Source organism: Atractosteus spatula, chromosome 14 (assembly GCF_055471065.1).
Source record: "Atractosteus spatula isolate fAtrSpa1 chromosome 14, fAtrSpa1.hap1, whole genome shotgun sequence".
NCBI lineage: Eukaryota > Metazoa > Chordata > Actinopteri > Semionotiformes > Lepisosteidae > Atractosteus > Atractosteus spatula.
This window is the reverse complement of record NC_142719.1, coordinates 9,733,187-9,751,388: the sequence shown is the minus strand read 5'-3', so window position 1 is coordinate 9,751,388 and position 18,202 is coordinate 9,733,187. Positions and strand designations below refer to the sequence as shown.

Genomic DNA, 18,202 nt, shown 5'->3' with positions numbered 1-18,202 from the left:
AACTGTCATCACAGCCTACTCCTGTCACGGATGTCGGAAGGGACGAACCGTGGAATGGCAGGAGAGCGGAAAAAAAAGACCTTTTGCATAGCGGCGAGACAGGGGTTAGCCCAGGCTCAGCTGTTCAGGAAATGCCGTATAGAAACCTATGCCCTCAGGTAGTGGATGTGGGGCGACCTGGTGCTACACGGGTTTCAGGACATCCGGACCTCAATGCTGAGCGAAGGTGAATGAGTGACCCGGAAATATATAGCCCCAGAGAGAGACACCAGAAGGACAGCAAAGCACAGGAAACTAGGGACAGGACAGAGAAGGAGCGCCCTCTGGCCGCAGAGGGCATGATAACTCCTGTACAACACAGACGTCGCAAATCTGATATGGGCATAAGCTGACTGTGTAAAGGTTTCTTGGTACAGCGTTCAACAGATGTGAGCCTGTTTCTCTAGAGCTGAACTGGGGAAAATTGGGGAGTATCTTTTCAAAAGCCTACACTGCTAAAGTAGTGTGTTAACCTGGCAAAAACCATTCTGAGCAGAAACAGCAGATGAGTATTTCTTAGAAGACACAGCATGATAAGAGATAAAGTATCAGGATCAAGAAGATTGTATTAGTTGAAGATATTTGGAAGTCCTGCAGGGGGATGGCATTCAAGGACACTGTCAACCCAGAGCAAATACATACTGTACTGTAACTGAAAGCCTAGAAAAAGTCAATTAGTGCCACTCCTGTAGAGACACCAGTAAGCTCTAATGGGCTGAATGACTTGCTCTTGCCATAAAATATTCCTGCAATATTCTTCTAATGTACCCTGTGGTATTAAATTAGACTAGCTTTTGTGCAACAACATAAAAAAGCAATACAGAAGATCAGAACAATATATTTTCAGAACAAAATAAATTTCTGTAATCTAGTTTATAGTACATGGATTGAACCTTATCTACTACATGTTTTTTTTCAATTGTGTATAGTACATTGCATTGTGTTTGACAAAATATTTAATATATTATTACAACAATATATTATATTATTATTATTATTATATTAATATACTATTACAACAAAGCTTTTTATGTCTAATTTTGTAATTACTTAATGTTAAGGTAATATAAAATAAGTTTTTTCAAGAAATCTGTCTGACATACTAGTTTGTGGTCTGTTGAGGACTTCGATATTGAACCACTGCATTTTCTGAATTCAACTTGTGTTTCTGGGTAAAATCTATTACATGCAATATGAGCAACCTGAGGCTGGTAATGACTCATTTAGTTATTTAATCCCTTGGAGCGACTGAAATGACTTGACTGTAAAAGCAAGTCAATATCTTAAAAGGCAAAGACCAAGACAACTCAGCAAACTTCTTTGAGATCAAACGCAACAGGATCCAGGAAATCTAAGAAAAAATTAATTTTAGAGCTACTGAAAACCAAACACAGAAGATATTTCTTTATACAGAGGACTGTGGGATTGTGGAAGCAGTTCCACATCTTGTGGCAGAAGCCTACTGTTTGGGATCCTTCGAATTCTCAGAAAACTAAACTACTAAGAACCAAACAAGGAAATGGGCAGAATGGCCTGATGTTGTTTGGAGCCTTTTTTTACATTCTTGTCTGTCAACCAAGACAGTTAAGCCTGCTTGCTTGAATTATGTGCTAGTCATTAAAAATAGCTACCGATTAGTTCTAGTAATTATAAGCATTCATTTTTTAAGAGTTCTGTCTACAATTAAATGAAATCCTTAAAATGCTATGACCCTGGAGGACTGGAGATTTCCTTAATGGAAAATTAATTGAAATGATCGATCCAAATTTCTATATTCAATGTTTATTTAAATTTGAATTATTGCCTTCATTTTCGTTTGTGGCTCCTAAACACTGTGAAGAAAAGTTACCCTGAATGGAAATTATTTTGATTGGCCTATCCAAAATAAAAATGAAATATCATCAGAGCAACACTGTTCTACTCCAGCGCTTAAAAAAAGGAATCTAACCGTGTTGCATAGAGCATGATAATGATGAAGGAGAAAACACTGCAAGTAATGCTACAGTATATTTTTATTACACAGGAAGTCAATTTAATGTAAGACTGTTAACAAAGGAGTGAGTGTTAAAATTATAAAGTAAGAAGTTATCACATCAAATGGAAATTAGCTCCTATCATTAATTTGCTATAATAATTATAACTACAATTATTAATGATAATTTGACCCCATAATGTCAGGGATTACCGAGTGTTACACAGCACGTGTAGACTATGTACAGTGGGTTATATTACATTAAACCTGCATTAATGTTTACTAACACCTGACTATACTGCATCCATTGTAATTCTGACAATTTAATATTGTCTTTAGTTTAATTATCATATAATACCCATGAATTCTAGTAGTATTGTGCTTTTTTGACATAAAGTATGACTTAAAGAAAAGCATGTGTGAAATTAAATAGTATAAAATTTATTTTTAAAAGTTATTTTTAAAAAACAAATGAATAGATATATAAATTAGCAAACCAGATACAGGATAAATGTTTTAAAATGTGCTTTCAATCATATTATAAATGTTTTCTACCTTGAGTGTTATAGCACACATTTTAATCACACTGAATAAATTAAGTGTAGTAGTCTTTTCTTTCGCATGCATTATCAATATTGGAGTACATATAGAAAGCAATGTTTTATTAATTGATAATTTTGATTAAATAATCTTCAAAAGAAAATGTCTAAGATATTTTATAAGTTATGTTTCATTATTATATAATATATAATATATATATTAATATATTATATATTATATAACAGAAACACGCTTGAGTAGTCAGACAATTGAATTTGACTTAATCCCAAAGTGAATAATTGAGGTCTTCATACAGTTAATAATATGTACAGTATGAAGTAACTCCAATAACTCCACAATAATCTCCAACCTTTAAGTAAAAAAAAACTGCAAGGGTACTAATCAAGTAGTTTGTTGTTTCAGCAGAGGATTTATTTAAATAAAGAGCTCAGCTGCAAGGAGCACCAGCAGATGTATGAGTCCACAGGACCAGTAATTTGACACAATCCTGAAGCACCCCATTCTGAGGCAAGCAGTTTCTCAACAGCATAGTGTAAAGAGTTGCATTTCTATAGATAACCAGCAGGTGGTGCAGTGGTATTAAAGTTGTCCTGCCCCAGACTGAGGCCAAACCCTGCTAGGATCAGTCTGGACTACAGTAAAGGCAACAGCATTATTATCAAACACCTGGAATATTATACAGATATTTTTTTCTATGTTGACATGTTTTTAAGAAATCTGTAGTCATGGATGTCAAATGGTATGTTTCTTTCATTTGAAAAGTGCTCTAATAAAGTACCTGCCTAATGAAAAGAAATTCGTATCTTGCATAGAATTGACAATGATATTTTATTAGTCTTCTTATTATAAATGTTTCAAATGAGGTGTTTAAACCCCATTGCCTGATTATGATCCTTCAAAAATCATGAACCATTTGGTTAATCATATTTTTTTTAATTTTAATGCATCGAACTACTTTTAAAACATGTACTGTATTCCAGACTCCAATGGAGTAATCATTAACAATATGGCTGGGTAGTTTGTTTTAAACACTCAAAACACTTCATGTATAGAAATGTCTCAATTTTTTGTTAATACAAAATAACCATACATTTTATTTCTACCTGTGCCTGGAGGAATTGTGCTGCAGGGCTTAACTTTATCTTTTAATTTGTACTTTTTTTTAATTTTACACTTTCCAAAAAACTAAAAATACAGAATTACTGCTCTGGTCATGTAACAAATACAGAGACAAGTCAGCATCTCTGTTTTAGCCATCCACTATGGAGGTTGTAATGCATGTAACCAGCATTAGAGAAAACTCTTAACACTGTTGACACCAGAAATATATATTTTTTGGAAAGGGCTTTCAGCTTTATGCCACCCTGCACTGACTAACTCAATGAGCATAATTTACAAGTCCACTGGATTGAAAATGCAGTGTCTTATTTAGCACTGGTAAAATATGTATTGCTTCTGTATTTTGGACTAAGAATTTGCTGAAGTTAAAAATAAAGTAAAATAAACATCTGAGCAAAAAAATGTATCGACTAAGACTGATAAATCCTATTAATCCCCCAGTCTCTCAAAGGTCATTTCCACCTGGAATATATGAACCCTAAACATCTTGAATTACTTTGAAAGGTATATACAGTACAGGCCTGGATCAGGGCTTGAATTCAAGGTAACCACTTGGGCATCATGTCTGAAACATCAGATGTTTTATACTGTACATGTTACTCGGTACATACATTAGAAAGAAATATCCAAACGTTTATTTTTACGTCCCTTATATTTATGTCTTTGGATAAAAAATCTAAGACTCATAAAACAAAGAGAAAAATTCTGCATCAGTTTTCATAAAGCCAGGTTCTGACATGGTAATGAAAGGAGACTGGAAGGTAATCTACAAGCCTAGGGAGGTGAACAGTGTAGTGAAAAGTGGCACTCCAATGTAGGAAGTTCAGGCCAAAGCTTTGCTTTCAGTGCTATTTGGACAAGAGCCTTTTTGTGGAAAATCACTATTACTAACCCAAGCTTCAAGGCTAATAAGCTCTCGCCTGCCTGAACACCCTCCACTATAATCTACTTATTTGACTCACAGCGCAAGTTTGCATGTTGTGCTACAGGATTTGAATGACAAATTCCTGCCTGCTAGCTTCATGGCTCTAATGGACTTATATGTGCCAGCATGAGAACAAAAATGAACTTTACTTTTCTTTGCAAGCAAACTAGGTTCTGACTGGGTCTGATCTTGTCTACAGATGTCTGACTAAAATATCAGCAATCACTATTATAACTTCTGTGTACAGACACTAAATGCTATTTTAAGTGCACTCAACTCTTCCCTACTAAAGGATCTGTTGTAACAACCATGTCTTGCTGTCAGCCTTTATAATTACAGGAATAGCTTATGCAGCACTACAGTATGTAGTTATTTCTGTTTTTGCCAAAGTTACTTTTCATGGCTCTTATGATAAAGAAACTAGACACATTGAAAATCGGAACACAAAACAGAGGGGATTTATCATTTTCTACTAAGGTTCTGTCTATGTAGTTGTGTGACGATCAGCCTTCTGCATGTGTGTATGTGTAAGACACTGCCTGATGCACAAAACCATACTTCAAGAAAAAGCTTGCTGTAGATTCATTCTGTATCAAATGTTTTGATTTCACTGTTGCAGGATTACTCATAATGTTCTCCCTGGCTGTCTCTTCTTTCTGTGTTGAATGTTTGAGGCACTAACCCAAAAGTTTTAGAAAGTGCTAAAGCCATGCTTCTCCAGAGCTTTAATCGCCAATGGGGAGACAATCTACTGGGGACAAGAAATAGTATTATTCAGAAGTATGAAGTCCATTGCTAAGGTTTTAGACTGAAGCTAGTGCACTGCTGTCATTATCCTCTTCTTCCCAGTCAGTGTTGGATTTACTTTTAATGTTTTCTATCTTAATTGCTACATAAACGAAAAATCATTAAAAACAAGTTATAAGCAGTATCTTTCTCCCATTTTGTTCACAGACTATAAACTATCTTCGATATGTGCTTTATTATGTGAAAATTACTTTTTAACATTTTCTTCCTTGAAAATGAATCTTATGTTAACAGCATTCCCGTTTAAAGCTCAACTATCATACTATTGTACTACTGCACACTTCATTATAGTCCTCTAATGTGTTATTTTATAACACAGAGTACACATTTCATGTAAAACATAGGATAATCACGTGACTGTCTCAGTAGAAACATTGATCTACAGTCTCTGAAGAAAAACAATTCTAGTAAAACTGTCCTAACCAGCAGTGTTTGGCCACAAATTATTACCCATTAAATTGTTAGGCACCTTAAAAAATAGCTGAAATTAACACTGTTACAGAATCACACAGAAAAGGTTGCAATTTCACAGACTAGAATCATGGCTTTTGATACTGCTTAATTTTCAGCACAGTAAGAGCACCTGACTTAGTAAGCAGAATAAAAGTGGATGTCTACTTTATATTCCTCTCATACTGTATTACAAAAGTTTTATTTTAATGGAATGGACTCCATCTCAGTTCAGTGTTCATGAAATAGCCTGGATGATGACAGATGTGATTTTTTGACTACAACTTTTCACTGCCCATAAGCACAGAGAGACAAATTCTAGAGAAGGCTACGGGGTTATAACAGCACAAACAAGATGAAAATGTTATCTTGTGGTCTGTCATCGCATTTTCATTTTATTTGATGCTGAGCTCCTTGATATTCTTACAGGAATTTTAAGGTCAGAGCTGATGCTTGAAGCATACTCTCTAAACAGAGCAATGCAAAAACAGCTCCAGGTCAGAAAAGGACTATAGTGTTTTAATGAACTGCTGCTGTTACCATCATTTATTTATTAAGATGTTCTGGATTTAACTTATTATTTATTGCATGTAAAGTCCATCTTTTATACAATGCCCTAAAAACATGTCTGTGATTACAGCAACAATATGTTTTGGCATTGATCATACTATACTTTCAGGAGCGTGCCAAGAGTGAACTTACTGACTTCTATTCAAAGATCTTCATGCTATTAATAGTTTTTTTTTTTTAAATAATACAATAGTAGTCCCATTACTTAGCAGCTTCAGTTATAAATTCAGGTGCAGATCTCACATTTTAGTGTGATCCTTGCCCTGCATTCACCAATCTCATCCTCATAATTTGAGACTTTAAGTAGCAGACAAGCCTCTGAGTGTTTAGTCATTAATTGGCTCTGGGAGGGACACAAACATGGCTTCAGATGTGAAATTGTGAAATTTCACAGATAGGAACTTCCAGCAGGTGATGATAGAAAACCTGTGATCTTTCTCCGTAGCTCTGTGTGCATTAAGCTCAGTTGTTCAATGAGCTGCATTTTGAAATTATCAAAACCAGCCCACTGAAACCCCATCAAATCCGCGTTGCTAGTATCAAAGTAGTGTGGTTTGATCAGAATGGAAAACATCAGGCCAAAATGTTGCAAAGCTTTATACTGTATCTAACATTACATTCCCTTCTTGGCAACACTGAGCAGTTGTACATGTACTTAAAGGGTTCTTGACCCCAGAACAACACTTAGTTTTTACAGTACATGATGGTGCAATTAATATACTGGAAATAGAGGAAATTAGAGGTGTCAATGTCTTGAGAAAAAATGGCAAGTTTCACAAGAAATGCCTTCTATTTAAAAAAAAAACAGTTTGGTCTGCACCCTACATACAGAGATTGAGTTTGTTTAGATGCACTAAGATGTCAGAAATATTAATTGGGTGATCCATTTCTCCAGCTAAGGGTAATTGTAACCTTTCTCTGAAAAAAAGACCTTTAATGAATTAAGACAATCCACAAAGCGCCAAAATCTTTCCATGGCTGAACCAACAAACATTGTTGTGAAGTGGAATGTCTTCATTTACACTGTCCATCTCCTGAAACAAAGCTTGAACCTGCCTTTGTATCAAAACAGATCAAGCAAGAAGAATATTGACTATCTTCACCACTGTAGTCATACCATCATTAAGCTCAGAATTAGAGGTTCTGGCACAAAGATTTTCTTGATGAATAATACAATGAATATTTACTGTCAAGTGGCCAATTTGATTTTCAATGATCCTTACAAATTCCTACTGTTTTTCTGACTATAGCAGGGGCACTGTGAGTTGTCAGTGAAAAGTCAATTCCTTTACTCAAAATGATTAACAAACGTCTTTGTTATATCTTGCCCTGTGGTTGTGCCATGGGGTTTAGACAGCACATCTCTTCTCAGATTCTGTCTGAGTCACAGTATCTCGCAAGAACTGCTGATCAGAACTGCTATACAGTACTGTAGGTCATTTACTGTAGATCCACACTCATCGAGTACAGCACTGAAACCATTGCATCTTTTACCACCAATGTCTGTTGTTTGTTATATGATTTGACACAGGTGAATATTCTATTCCGTAAGTTGTTTGCGTCTTTATTGGGCAAACCCCTGAACTAAACTTCCAAACAACTGGGAAAAGCCCCCCATGTGTAAATTTCCACATTTTGCTGCACATTGTGCAATTTTTTTTTAAACTTCCCTCGGTTGCTTGATTTTTACATACAGAATTTAAAGATACTGCTTTGGTTTCCATACGTCAGTATGGACCTTTTGATTGACCCAGCCCTGATCCTTGAAGCACTTCTGATACGTTGTCTGAGAATGTTTTCAAAAGGGCTAGAAAGAATGAACATATAACCTGTTTTCTTTGAAGCCGCCATTTTACTCGAAATGTTTGATTCTCCACTGAAGCATAAAAATCTTGAACAGTTATGCATCTCAAGCTTACCTGAGACTAAAGATAAAACTAATAGTGTAACGAGCCAAATGAGTAGTTGTTGCTGTCTACTGTAGGTCAAAAGGCTTGAATTGGGAAGCATAAATTACATATTGACAAGGAAGTCAAATAAGGTTTTTAACATTTTTTTCAACATATTCTGTTGATAAAATGTGTAATGTATGCCATTCCACCCCTTCTCAAATTTGGCCACACATGTTTCAGCCTTCAGAGTAACACAGCAATAGTTTCTAGGCAGCAATTAATTCTGCCAAGTCAAAATATTCTTGTTTTCATTGTAAGATGCTATACAGTACAGTATATAATCATCCATTTTCTAACGACTTTATTCATGGTAGCAGGGTCACGGGGGAGCCTACCCTGGCAAGCAATGGGCATAAGGCGGGATACACCTTGAACTGGTCACCAGTCCATCACAGGGCACACACACTCACACTGAGGCCAGTTTTTCCAGAAGCCAATTAACCTACCAGTAGGTTTTTGGAATGTGGGAGGAAAATGGAGCTGAAATCCCATATGAACACAGGGTGACCATAGAAATTATAGAAATGAACCGGGGTCCCAGTGCCACTGTGCCACTCCACCATATTATATATAGTAAAATGTGCTAACTATCTCGTATCTATCAACAGAAATGTGAAGATTGATTTAATACCACTGTGATCAATGAATGTGATTCCTGTTCCTTGGCTCTACTCCAATATCAATCCCCTGTTTCACTGAAGCTGTTCTGCTTAAAGAGTTCTTGACCCCAGAACAACACTTAGTTTTTATAGTACATGTGCAGATTGCTACAGGCAACTATCCCTATAACTCCAGTGGGGCTAGAGAAAGCTTTATCTCATTTTGCTCCAAGCACATAAAGCTATATGCCAGTTAACAACAGGAGAGGCAAGCGGGGCTGATATCTCGGAAATCTCTTTTGGAAAACAAAGTAGTTTGATCCAGTTTATTAGTAACTGAGCACAAAGGTTATACCATTTAAAAATGTGAATCAGGATGTGATGCGCTACAGAGAAAACAAAAGTCTTACGCAAAAAGTCAAAGGAACATAGCTAAACTTGAATTTCCTTCGTAGTTACCCTCAAAGTAATGGCGAAATTAAAGATTTTCTACAATAACTGCAAGATCTGTTACTTTTTAATTGGGTTTGGGTTGTGTTATTAGTTCAGTTAAGAGTTAAATTAAGTAACCAAGAGCTCACTTTGGAACAAAAAAGAGAAAATACTATGACTTTCCAGAATGGTACTTTAGGGACCCTGCCCCACAGCTTGTTTGACAATCTGATGGATTCAGATGAACTTGCACATGACAGATTTTTGACAGGGGCCAAGCCTAGGAGTGTTTCATTTGCCAGACTCTATACCAGTTAAATCTAGTCTGTCTCCTTGTGCCACCCCGACCCAGCCTCGCAAAGATGCCCCTTCTGCCTGACAGGCGGCTGCTGGAGTTTAACTGGCATGTCAACACGGCTGGCAGATGGGCTGCCTCTCTCCAAAATGCTATTTTTCATTCCAAAAAAGCTCCTTGCCCAGTCCTGCTCTACTTCTCTCTCTCCCACTGGAAGTGCTGGAATGCCGGTGTCTCAGACTGGCCCACAGAATGCAGGGCGCCATCTGTACCAGCCTCATTCTAACACCCACCTCCAGCGTGGTCAGCACGATCTTGTCAACAGAGGAGAAGTAGGCTTCCCACAGCATCTGTGTGCGCTGTCGGAATGCCAGGATCTTGTCGTTACTGACGGAGCGAACAGTGGAGGGGACCTGGAAGAGAGAAGATACAGAGTTCCATGGATTCTGTGTGCCTGTAGAAGGCCAAAAAGTGTTACATTTAATCAGGCAGGAGAGTTTTTCATTTCCTTTATCCTTCAAATTAAATGGGATTCTAGCCCTGTTTAGGCATATTTTTGCAAGCCAGTTGCTTTCACACCCTAATTAGCAGGTGGAGTGCTGTGCTCTCAGTGATGGTGACAGACTTATTGACCAGCGTGAGAATGCAGAAGCATTCGTATGTTTTCATGTTCAGTCAATCAGTCTATCCTGGGAGCTATAAAACTGCACTGTTCCTAACTTGGAACACAAAAATGGTGATTGAACTGAGAGATAAAAGCAGGTTTCTGTTTCCTTGATTTTAATTTACTCCCTGCACTTTTGAGTGACTTTGCTTTAATAAAATATTTTCTTTCATAAAACCTTCATTTTCACAACATGACTGGCCTGTTCCACATGATGCATATTAAAAATGATTAAGCCTATATGATAAATGGTTAAATAAACTGAATATCTGATGTTGTTAAGAAAGGCAGAATTCTTTTTCTTCCTGTATCTTTCCCCTGAGATGACTAGATGAAAAAACAAAAAAAAACTCTTGTCTTTTTGTATTTACATGCAGCATATTATACTGAGAGAAACTAAGGGAAAATTATGAATAAGTAAAACCCCAGACTTACTTAGCATTTTAACCTTTTCACATTTGCTTTTTCATTGCTTTGCTGTTTTTGGCTTTGTCTGTGTTGAGTAGGTTATGTGTTTACCAAATATTAATTGCGACTTCAAAGTGTCATGACAGCAAACTTTAAGCATCAAAATGTGAAAACTGCACGTGGGTCTGAATACTTTTGCAAGACACTGTGTAGGGACCAGGTGAGTCTATCGAGAATCATGCAGAGAGCTCTCTAAAGCTGGGAAAAGATGTCTGGACTTAATTTTACCTTGCAAATCCTTAATAACAGTTACATAGACTGACAGCAGGGATTTGAAACACAGATGGCAGCTTTCTGTGGCGTCGCAAGAGTTTTGCTTTCAAACGACACTACAGAGATTCCTCCCTGGAGATACCATGCTCTCAGTGGAGCGACTCAGCTGTGACTGCTGGGAGCCATTGTGCAGCTATGATGCAGTTTGCTCGGGTTATATGCAGAATCTAAAATACAAGGACATTCACCATCCCACCACTCGAATGTGGGAGGCTACTACACCTTTACTGCTGAAAAGAAGTTACACTGTACTTGTTTGCTCAATAATATTTGTGAGAGTTGCATATATACACACACACATATGCACCATATACGTATTGACTGTCAATATTATACTGTTTTTGATTTACTTTATAATAATACTTTACTAGAATGTACTATACAGTATGTATCTCTTTCTATATGTAAGAATGAATAATGTAGGGATGTGTTCTACAAAACATTGAACTTATCGTGCCAAACCAACAAAAAAACAGAAAGCATAAGGCAGACACAGACATCAGTTCTGGCCTAAGGCAGATCCATTAGTCTTGATACCAGCCAAGTAGTTTGCCAATCTTAGTTCTTAAGGCATTAAAAAAAACAGAGGACGTTGCCTAGAAATACAGCATATACAACGATCTCATCGTTGGTATCAGCTTCAATAACATGGCTAGGCATGTTCCGGACTCCCACAGACCGTTATATTAAGAAGTGCTTCTGTTTTTGATTTTCGATGTTAAGTTTTCACTTGTGTTCCATGGTATTTGTTTTTCTGTAATGTTTGAAGAATATTCGCAAACTTCCTCAAAGGCTTGAAAGCCTGGCATATCTGGGTACTGAGCTGGAAACTTCCTGATAACAAAACTTTCTCCATCACCACTGGATCCTCCATCCTTTTCATCTAATCTGTTGGTTGAGGACGAGAAGTCTCCATGCATTTAATGGTTCTATGGTGTTGTGCACACAGTGGCTCCTGGGATACCTGCAGCAAAAGTCTCTCGTCGCCTTCGATGACAGCTTGGCTCCACTGAATGACATCAGAGAAAGGCAGCTCCCAGCCATTACTGAGCAGCACAGGGATACAGGCGGCCTGAGGGGAATACACACACAAGCATACAAGCGTCAGACATCTGCAGGCTGTTACCACAATCTCTCAGCCTCTTGGGTTTAACCTAAGGAGGCTTTTCACCTCCATCTAAAAATTGCATCAATTAAAAACAATACAGTCACCAACAATGAGTTGAAAAGCAGAAAGCACAGACTTTGATCAACCTGGGTAAAACCCTGCATGCATCTTACTGCTACGCTTCAAATACTAGTTTGATTTTTTACTATAAGAACAGCAACAAAACAGTCAAACATTTTAGCAAAAACAAGCTAGTTTTAAATCTTATTTCTGGACTAACTGAAAAGAAAAAGGATGAGTGAGCCCTAACGGTAATTATTAGCATTACAGAGAGCGGAACTCATTGTTAGCCAATTCTTTAACAAAGATGCATTCATTGAGTCTGTGGTCTAAGGGGATACTGTTTCTAATTCCTGAGTCTGATTCTGGGATATTTTTGTGATTTGGTAGTAAAAATTATTTCTGCTCACCACAACCCTTTTGCTCATGCATGCCACGCTTCAACCATTGAACTACTGTATTTAAGATACATTTTTCCAACAGGAAAGGATGAGTGAAATGAAAATATGAATTATCTCATTTAAATTAGGATTAATGTTAGCTGGCCAGGTTACAGAGCTTGAGATCACAAAATGGGGTATAAAAAACACAACAATACAAAAATATGGTTCCAGTACTCATTTGTTTTGTTCATAATGCCCCTTGGTACATGTCAAGGTTAAGGGAACACTTTGTAATACTTTGTTTTACAAAGCATAACCTTGATGCCATTTAATGACCATTAAAGATGTACTGTAACTGGGCACCTGGTGAGAGCTGATAGTTGACAGGTCAGCTCTGTACACTAACAGGTATCCAGATGGCTCCATCCTGAATTGGTCTGGCACAATTAGAGATGCTTACGTGATTCAGGTGCAATGCTTCTTGATGGGAGCCTAGTTTTGGACACATACTGAAATGGTACTTTATATAGATATTTAATAGAGTGTGCTGTACATGTAAATCATCACTAGATGCAAGTTATTTGCCTGCTTAGTGAAAATGTTCTTTAGCTTATTTTCTTCAAGTGCAGTCGCTCATGTTGAGAAATTAAAAATATTATTACTAACTCAGTAGACTACAAAACCTTAAGTCTCTGTAAACCATTAAATGCTTACAAATTTAAAAATGGTCTACTCTGTGTTAGATTAAGAGGTTGTTTTTGAAGGGCAGAAAACACAGGACAAGAAAATAGGACAGGTTATAAAAGAGACAGATGTCCTCTTGACCTAATGTACTTGTTCAGAGTCTTTATCTGATTGCTACAAAAGTTTCCTCCAAATAACCCTCCATTTCTATTAAGGACCTTTCTCCATGTGGTTTGGTGGCTTGTTTGTGCAGTGCCTTGCAAAACATTCAGTTTTGCATATCTTTCACATTATTTTGTTGCTTTAAAGATTGCAGCCTTAAAATTGAAAATCAAGTGTAGCTTTGGCCTCGTGCTTTGGATCATTTCCTGCTGAAAGGTGAATTTTCACACTAGTTTTAAGTCTTTAGCAGACTGATACAGATTTTCCTTATAGTATTTCCCTATACTTTGCTCCAGCTATTCTTCCTTCTATCCTATTATTTCATTATCTATGGTATCAATGACTTAATAAGTCTAACAGAACAACAATGGGCTATTTTAAGCCTTTCATACTAATTTTGCTCTCCATAAAAGCTTCCTTTTTACAGTCACTCTATGCTCTGATATCCAAGCACACATTCTTGCTAGAGCAGGTTATTTGAATGGCAAATTTCTATGCAAACAGAAACACCAAGAGAGACCCATAAAGAAATCACATGACAGAGTGGGGATATATCAAATGAGAGATGAAATCTAAAGTTCCCTTTATTTCACATTTACATCCCAAATGAATTCTTTATGACTTAATTACAGTTTTGCAATAAATAATCTGTTTAATTAAAGCATTTTAAATTCTTCTAAGAAGGTAAATTTAATCTATCAGTAAAATCTTTCAAATGTCTTGACATCCCTCACTTATTCTGAGCTGAAATCAAATGTAAAAAAGGATAATCAAGACAATGATCAATTCACAGAAGTACCGGCGAGTCTACTTTGGAAAAAGAAGCAGGGGACAGTGTCGATGTAGGACTGGAATTTGGGATACTCTGCTTTATACAAACCGAGAGGTAGATACAAGTTCAACCTGACTTTGCAATAAATGCCATTCAGATTCTGCTCATGGCTTCTCCAAACAAGATGGCATCACAAGAACTCATGCTTGTGTCCAGTGTTCCCACCTCCTCCTTCCCAGCACCCACGTATCCGCTGCTACCCCCAGTTCCCAGTGGCAACAGAAATAAATCCACGCTTTGAAACGAGGGGTGGAAATGAAATTTCCTCTTGGCTCGAGCTCACATGAAAAGGCTGCTGTAAAGTGTCCAGCCAGCTCGGATTAAAACCAGAATAAAAGGTTTGAAATGCAGCAACTTTCTTCTCTGTCAGTCGGAACCCAAGGCTGTCTTGTGTTTCCTTCTGTTTTTCTTTTCTGGCGGGGGTGGGAATTTGGCTGGGAGGGCAAGTTTCCAGAGACTGATAACTGCCAGTTCTTTTATGGGTTTGGCCAGTAGAAACAGTCAGATTTGCAACTGAGAACTAGATTAGAGCAGAGAGAGAGAAAGGAGGAGATACTGAAAGAGAATGCTTACAGCCAAACCACAACAGATCTGCACTATCAGCACAATTCAGAGCAACTTAAAGCAGAACATTTATTTAAGTCTCAGGAAGTAAATCTCGTCAAACAGTCAACAAGCCCAAAAAACACTCCCTTACACAAACAGCTGAAGAAATTCTGCGCTTGTTGTGTTTTGAGCTGAAGTGCTCCAACAGCCACTGTTGTTTGTCCAGGCTGTCTGTTCACTTTTATTTTTCAGCTTCTGCCCTTAAGGTATTTATAAATCCAGGTGGAATTTCTGGGATCTCTCTCGTGTTAAGAATTATAAACTGTTTAAGTGGGATAGCCAAACTGGCTTAGAGCTTTTTTAAGCCATTTACTAACTGAGGGCTTAGAAACGGGAAGGTGATTAAGACTGTGGATGTCAAACTTAATAAAAACAAAAAAGCCACTGTACAATGTTCCACAATGCAGGATATTTGATTTTTTTTAACCTGATTAAACTCAACTATAAAACTGTGGGTTCACATTTTCTGTTTGGAACAATTCAGATATCAATGTAACAACTCTTTTGAAGAATATCATATAATGTAGCTTGCCTCAGGTGCTTTTCAGCTTGAATTAATAATAAAATAACTTTGTCTTCACTTTATCCATGCAAGGAAAACAAACTCCATACTACATCTTATACACTGTACCTCAAAGCCAAAGTTTTAGACATATATAGTACTTACAGGTGTTTGTATACTACCTTAGCAATAAAGAATGGCAGGCTTAGAAATTGATACAATGATCCTGTCATTCCTTAAATATCAACAGCACAGAATGTTATGATGTGTTGAAGTGAGAAAAAACAAACTTACGTAACATACTGAAGATGTGTGAATACAGTCATACCATATGCAGATTTGATGCTGACAAACAGGAATATTTTGATTGCGTGATTTGGCCATAGGACGTCAACAAAATTATATCATCTGATGGATTTCAATGACTTGCATGCATTTTCATACAATTAAATACAGTAGTTTATATCAATTCAGAATGTCACACCTCCATGGTGCATTGAGACACTAAGGCTTTAAACCATCAGCCAATTCTTGATCTACATGCGGGTAATATTGTACCAATGGGCTCCAGACCATTTTGCCTTGGAGACGTGAGCCAAACCCATGTTGCTTGAGTTGTTTCATACGTGAATACTGTCTTATGAACGGCTGCGCTGACCTCACCTCACACACATCATCACACACCATTGCAAAAAGACTTGAAAGATTCACTAGTAAGATTTATGAAGCACATTCCAGGATTAGAATGAGGCTTTCTCCTGGCATTTGAAGCACAGTCCCTTCACATTCTGTTTGTTTTAGCACATTAAATTAGCATTTCTGGAGCCATGTCTCTTTGGTGGCCCTAGGCTGTGGCCATTAATGGTTAGCTGTGGTTGCTCTGGAATTTTCCCAGTTTCCCTTGATCGGGAGGGAGGCTGTTTAGGTTGTCAGGCTGCCTGGGTAAGAGAGTCCTTGCAGACCAGCCTCACACACGGCATTGCTCTGCAGTCAGTTAGTGATGTGGTCCAGGAGCAGACACTCACACTGCTTGGGCCATAGACTTCAACCTCCACTTGGAGCTGAGCCACACAGGAACCCCTTTGTTTAGATGCTGAACCTTTGAAAGGCCTTGGAAAAATGTTAAAGGTCCAGTTGAGCCACTAATTACATAAATTGAGTTAACTGAGAGTTTGGCTTGGATTAAAAAAACAAAACTCCAGGCACCAGGCAGCCTCTGTGAACTTGGCATCCCTGCTCAACGGAGGTATGAATAATTTAACTTCTTTGGTAGATGCAGAAATCTGTGGTGTTGAAGGATAGTTCTGGACCCAAAGGCAGCTCAAGTGCCTCAGCCCACCTCAGAACATTCTGAGAGACAAAGTTGGGGCCTCAAGGCAGCAGTAGCTGGTAGCTGGGCAGCTGGAGATGTTCCAGACAAATTTAGCACTACAAACCCCCGTAATCTGCAGATGAGCAGCCTGTATGGAGCATGCCTAACAGATGGTACAGCTATGTAAGCCTTCTAGCCTTGTAGAAGAGAAAAGGAAAAGTGTGTAGAAAAAAGGGAATATCTGGCAGTGTCTGAGGGCCTCAAAGAGATGCCAGCCACATCTATACTATAAGAATGGAAGGAGCTTCAAGTGCAAAACATTTTTTACAACAAATGTACAGTACTGACCACTACTGACAAGACAACCCATGCCCATTAATAAAACTGCTGCCTTTTAGAATTCTATGGATTATATAAACACCTGTTAACTTCCCTGGGAAATCAGCCAATGTTAGTTTGTATTTCCCTAGTTTTGCTGTGTTCAATTTATAGGTCCAAGCACCATGAACTGGCAGTGACTCAAGCAAAACTCCGTTGTCAAGACAGCCTGGGCTATTTCAAATTCTGCAGTGATGCTCACTGCATCATTAGTTTATTGTCACAGAAAATTGTACTGACTAGAAATATAATTTCAAATAATGTTATGGAAAAACATATTTGCTTAAGAAAAAAAGCTCAAATTAGTCAACCAATCAATATGTAAAACTCCCCTTATATGTCTTATGGACATGTGTGAAAAAATAGATTTCTGTATCCTGATAATGTATCCTGAGTGTAGCACAGCAAAGAAAAAGAATACACTTGCTGTTTAACAAAAACGTTCATCTTAGACATGAAGACAGGAACAGCTTTGAAAGTGTGGAGAGAGGATTTGGAAGCAATTCATTAGCAAACTAGACTAGACAAATAAGCTGAACAACAACAAAAAAAATCAGTTCAAGTCCAATCTTGCAGGTACTGTATATCCTGTATCCGGGACTCATTCCCTTGGTCTGACATGTTCAGTTTAATGAATCCTGCTTCTTGGCTCAAATCTCAGAGCTTCGTGAACCTTGGATTTGTGGATCACGAGACGGCAGTTACAATGCAAATTGGGCAACAAAATGCAGAAATTGGCAGGTGACTACAGTATAATACCAAACGGACAGCTGACAACCTCCTCTATTGTCTAGGTGGTAGAAATGTACAATGTACCACAATGCTTTGATTTTTTTTACCTGATTAAACTCAACTATAAACTGTGGGTTCACATTTTCTGTTCGGAACAATTCAAATATCAATGTAACAACTCTTTTGAAGAATATCAATTAACCAGCGTTTAAACACAGTATAATATGAAACGGACAGGTGACACCCTCCTCTATTGTCTAGGTGGTAGAAATGTACAATGTACCACAAAGCAGGATTTTTGATTTTTGTGGGTTCAC

General features: G+C 37.6%; 1 protein-coding gene across 4 annotated transcripts in view; it reads right to left on the bottom strand.

The window, feature by feature from the left end:
• ext1c (exostoses (multiple) 1c) overlaps positions 1-18,202 on the bottom strand; it is a 109,249-nt gene that overhangs the window by 7,115 nt on the left and 83,932 nt on the right. For all 4 annotated transcript variants that reach the window (XM_088932370.1, XM_088932373.1, XM_088932374.1 and 1 more), the window contains 2 exons: positions 12,091-12,198; positions 10,015-10,134 (listed from right to left, as the gene is read on the bottom strand). In XM_088932370.1, the coding sequence (XP_088788496.1) occupies positions 10,015-10,134; positions 12,091-12,198 (228 nt within the window). The remainder of the gene's footprint in view (positions 1-10,014; positions 10,135-12,090; positions 12,199-18,202) is intronic.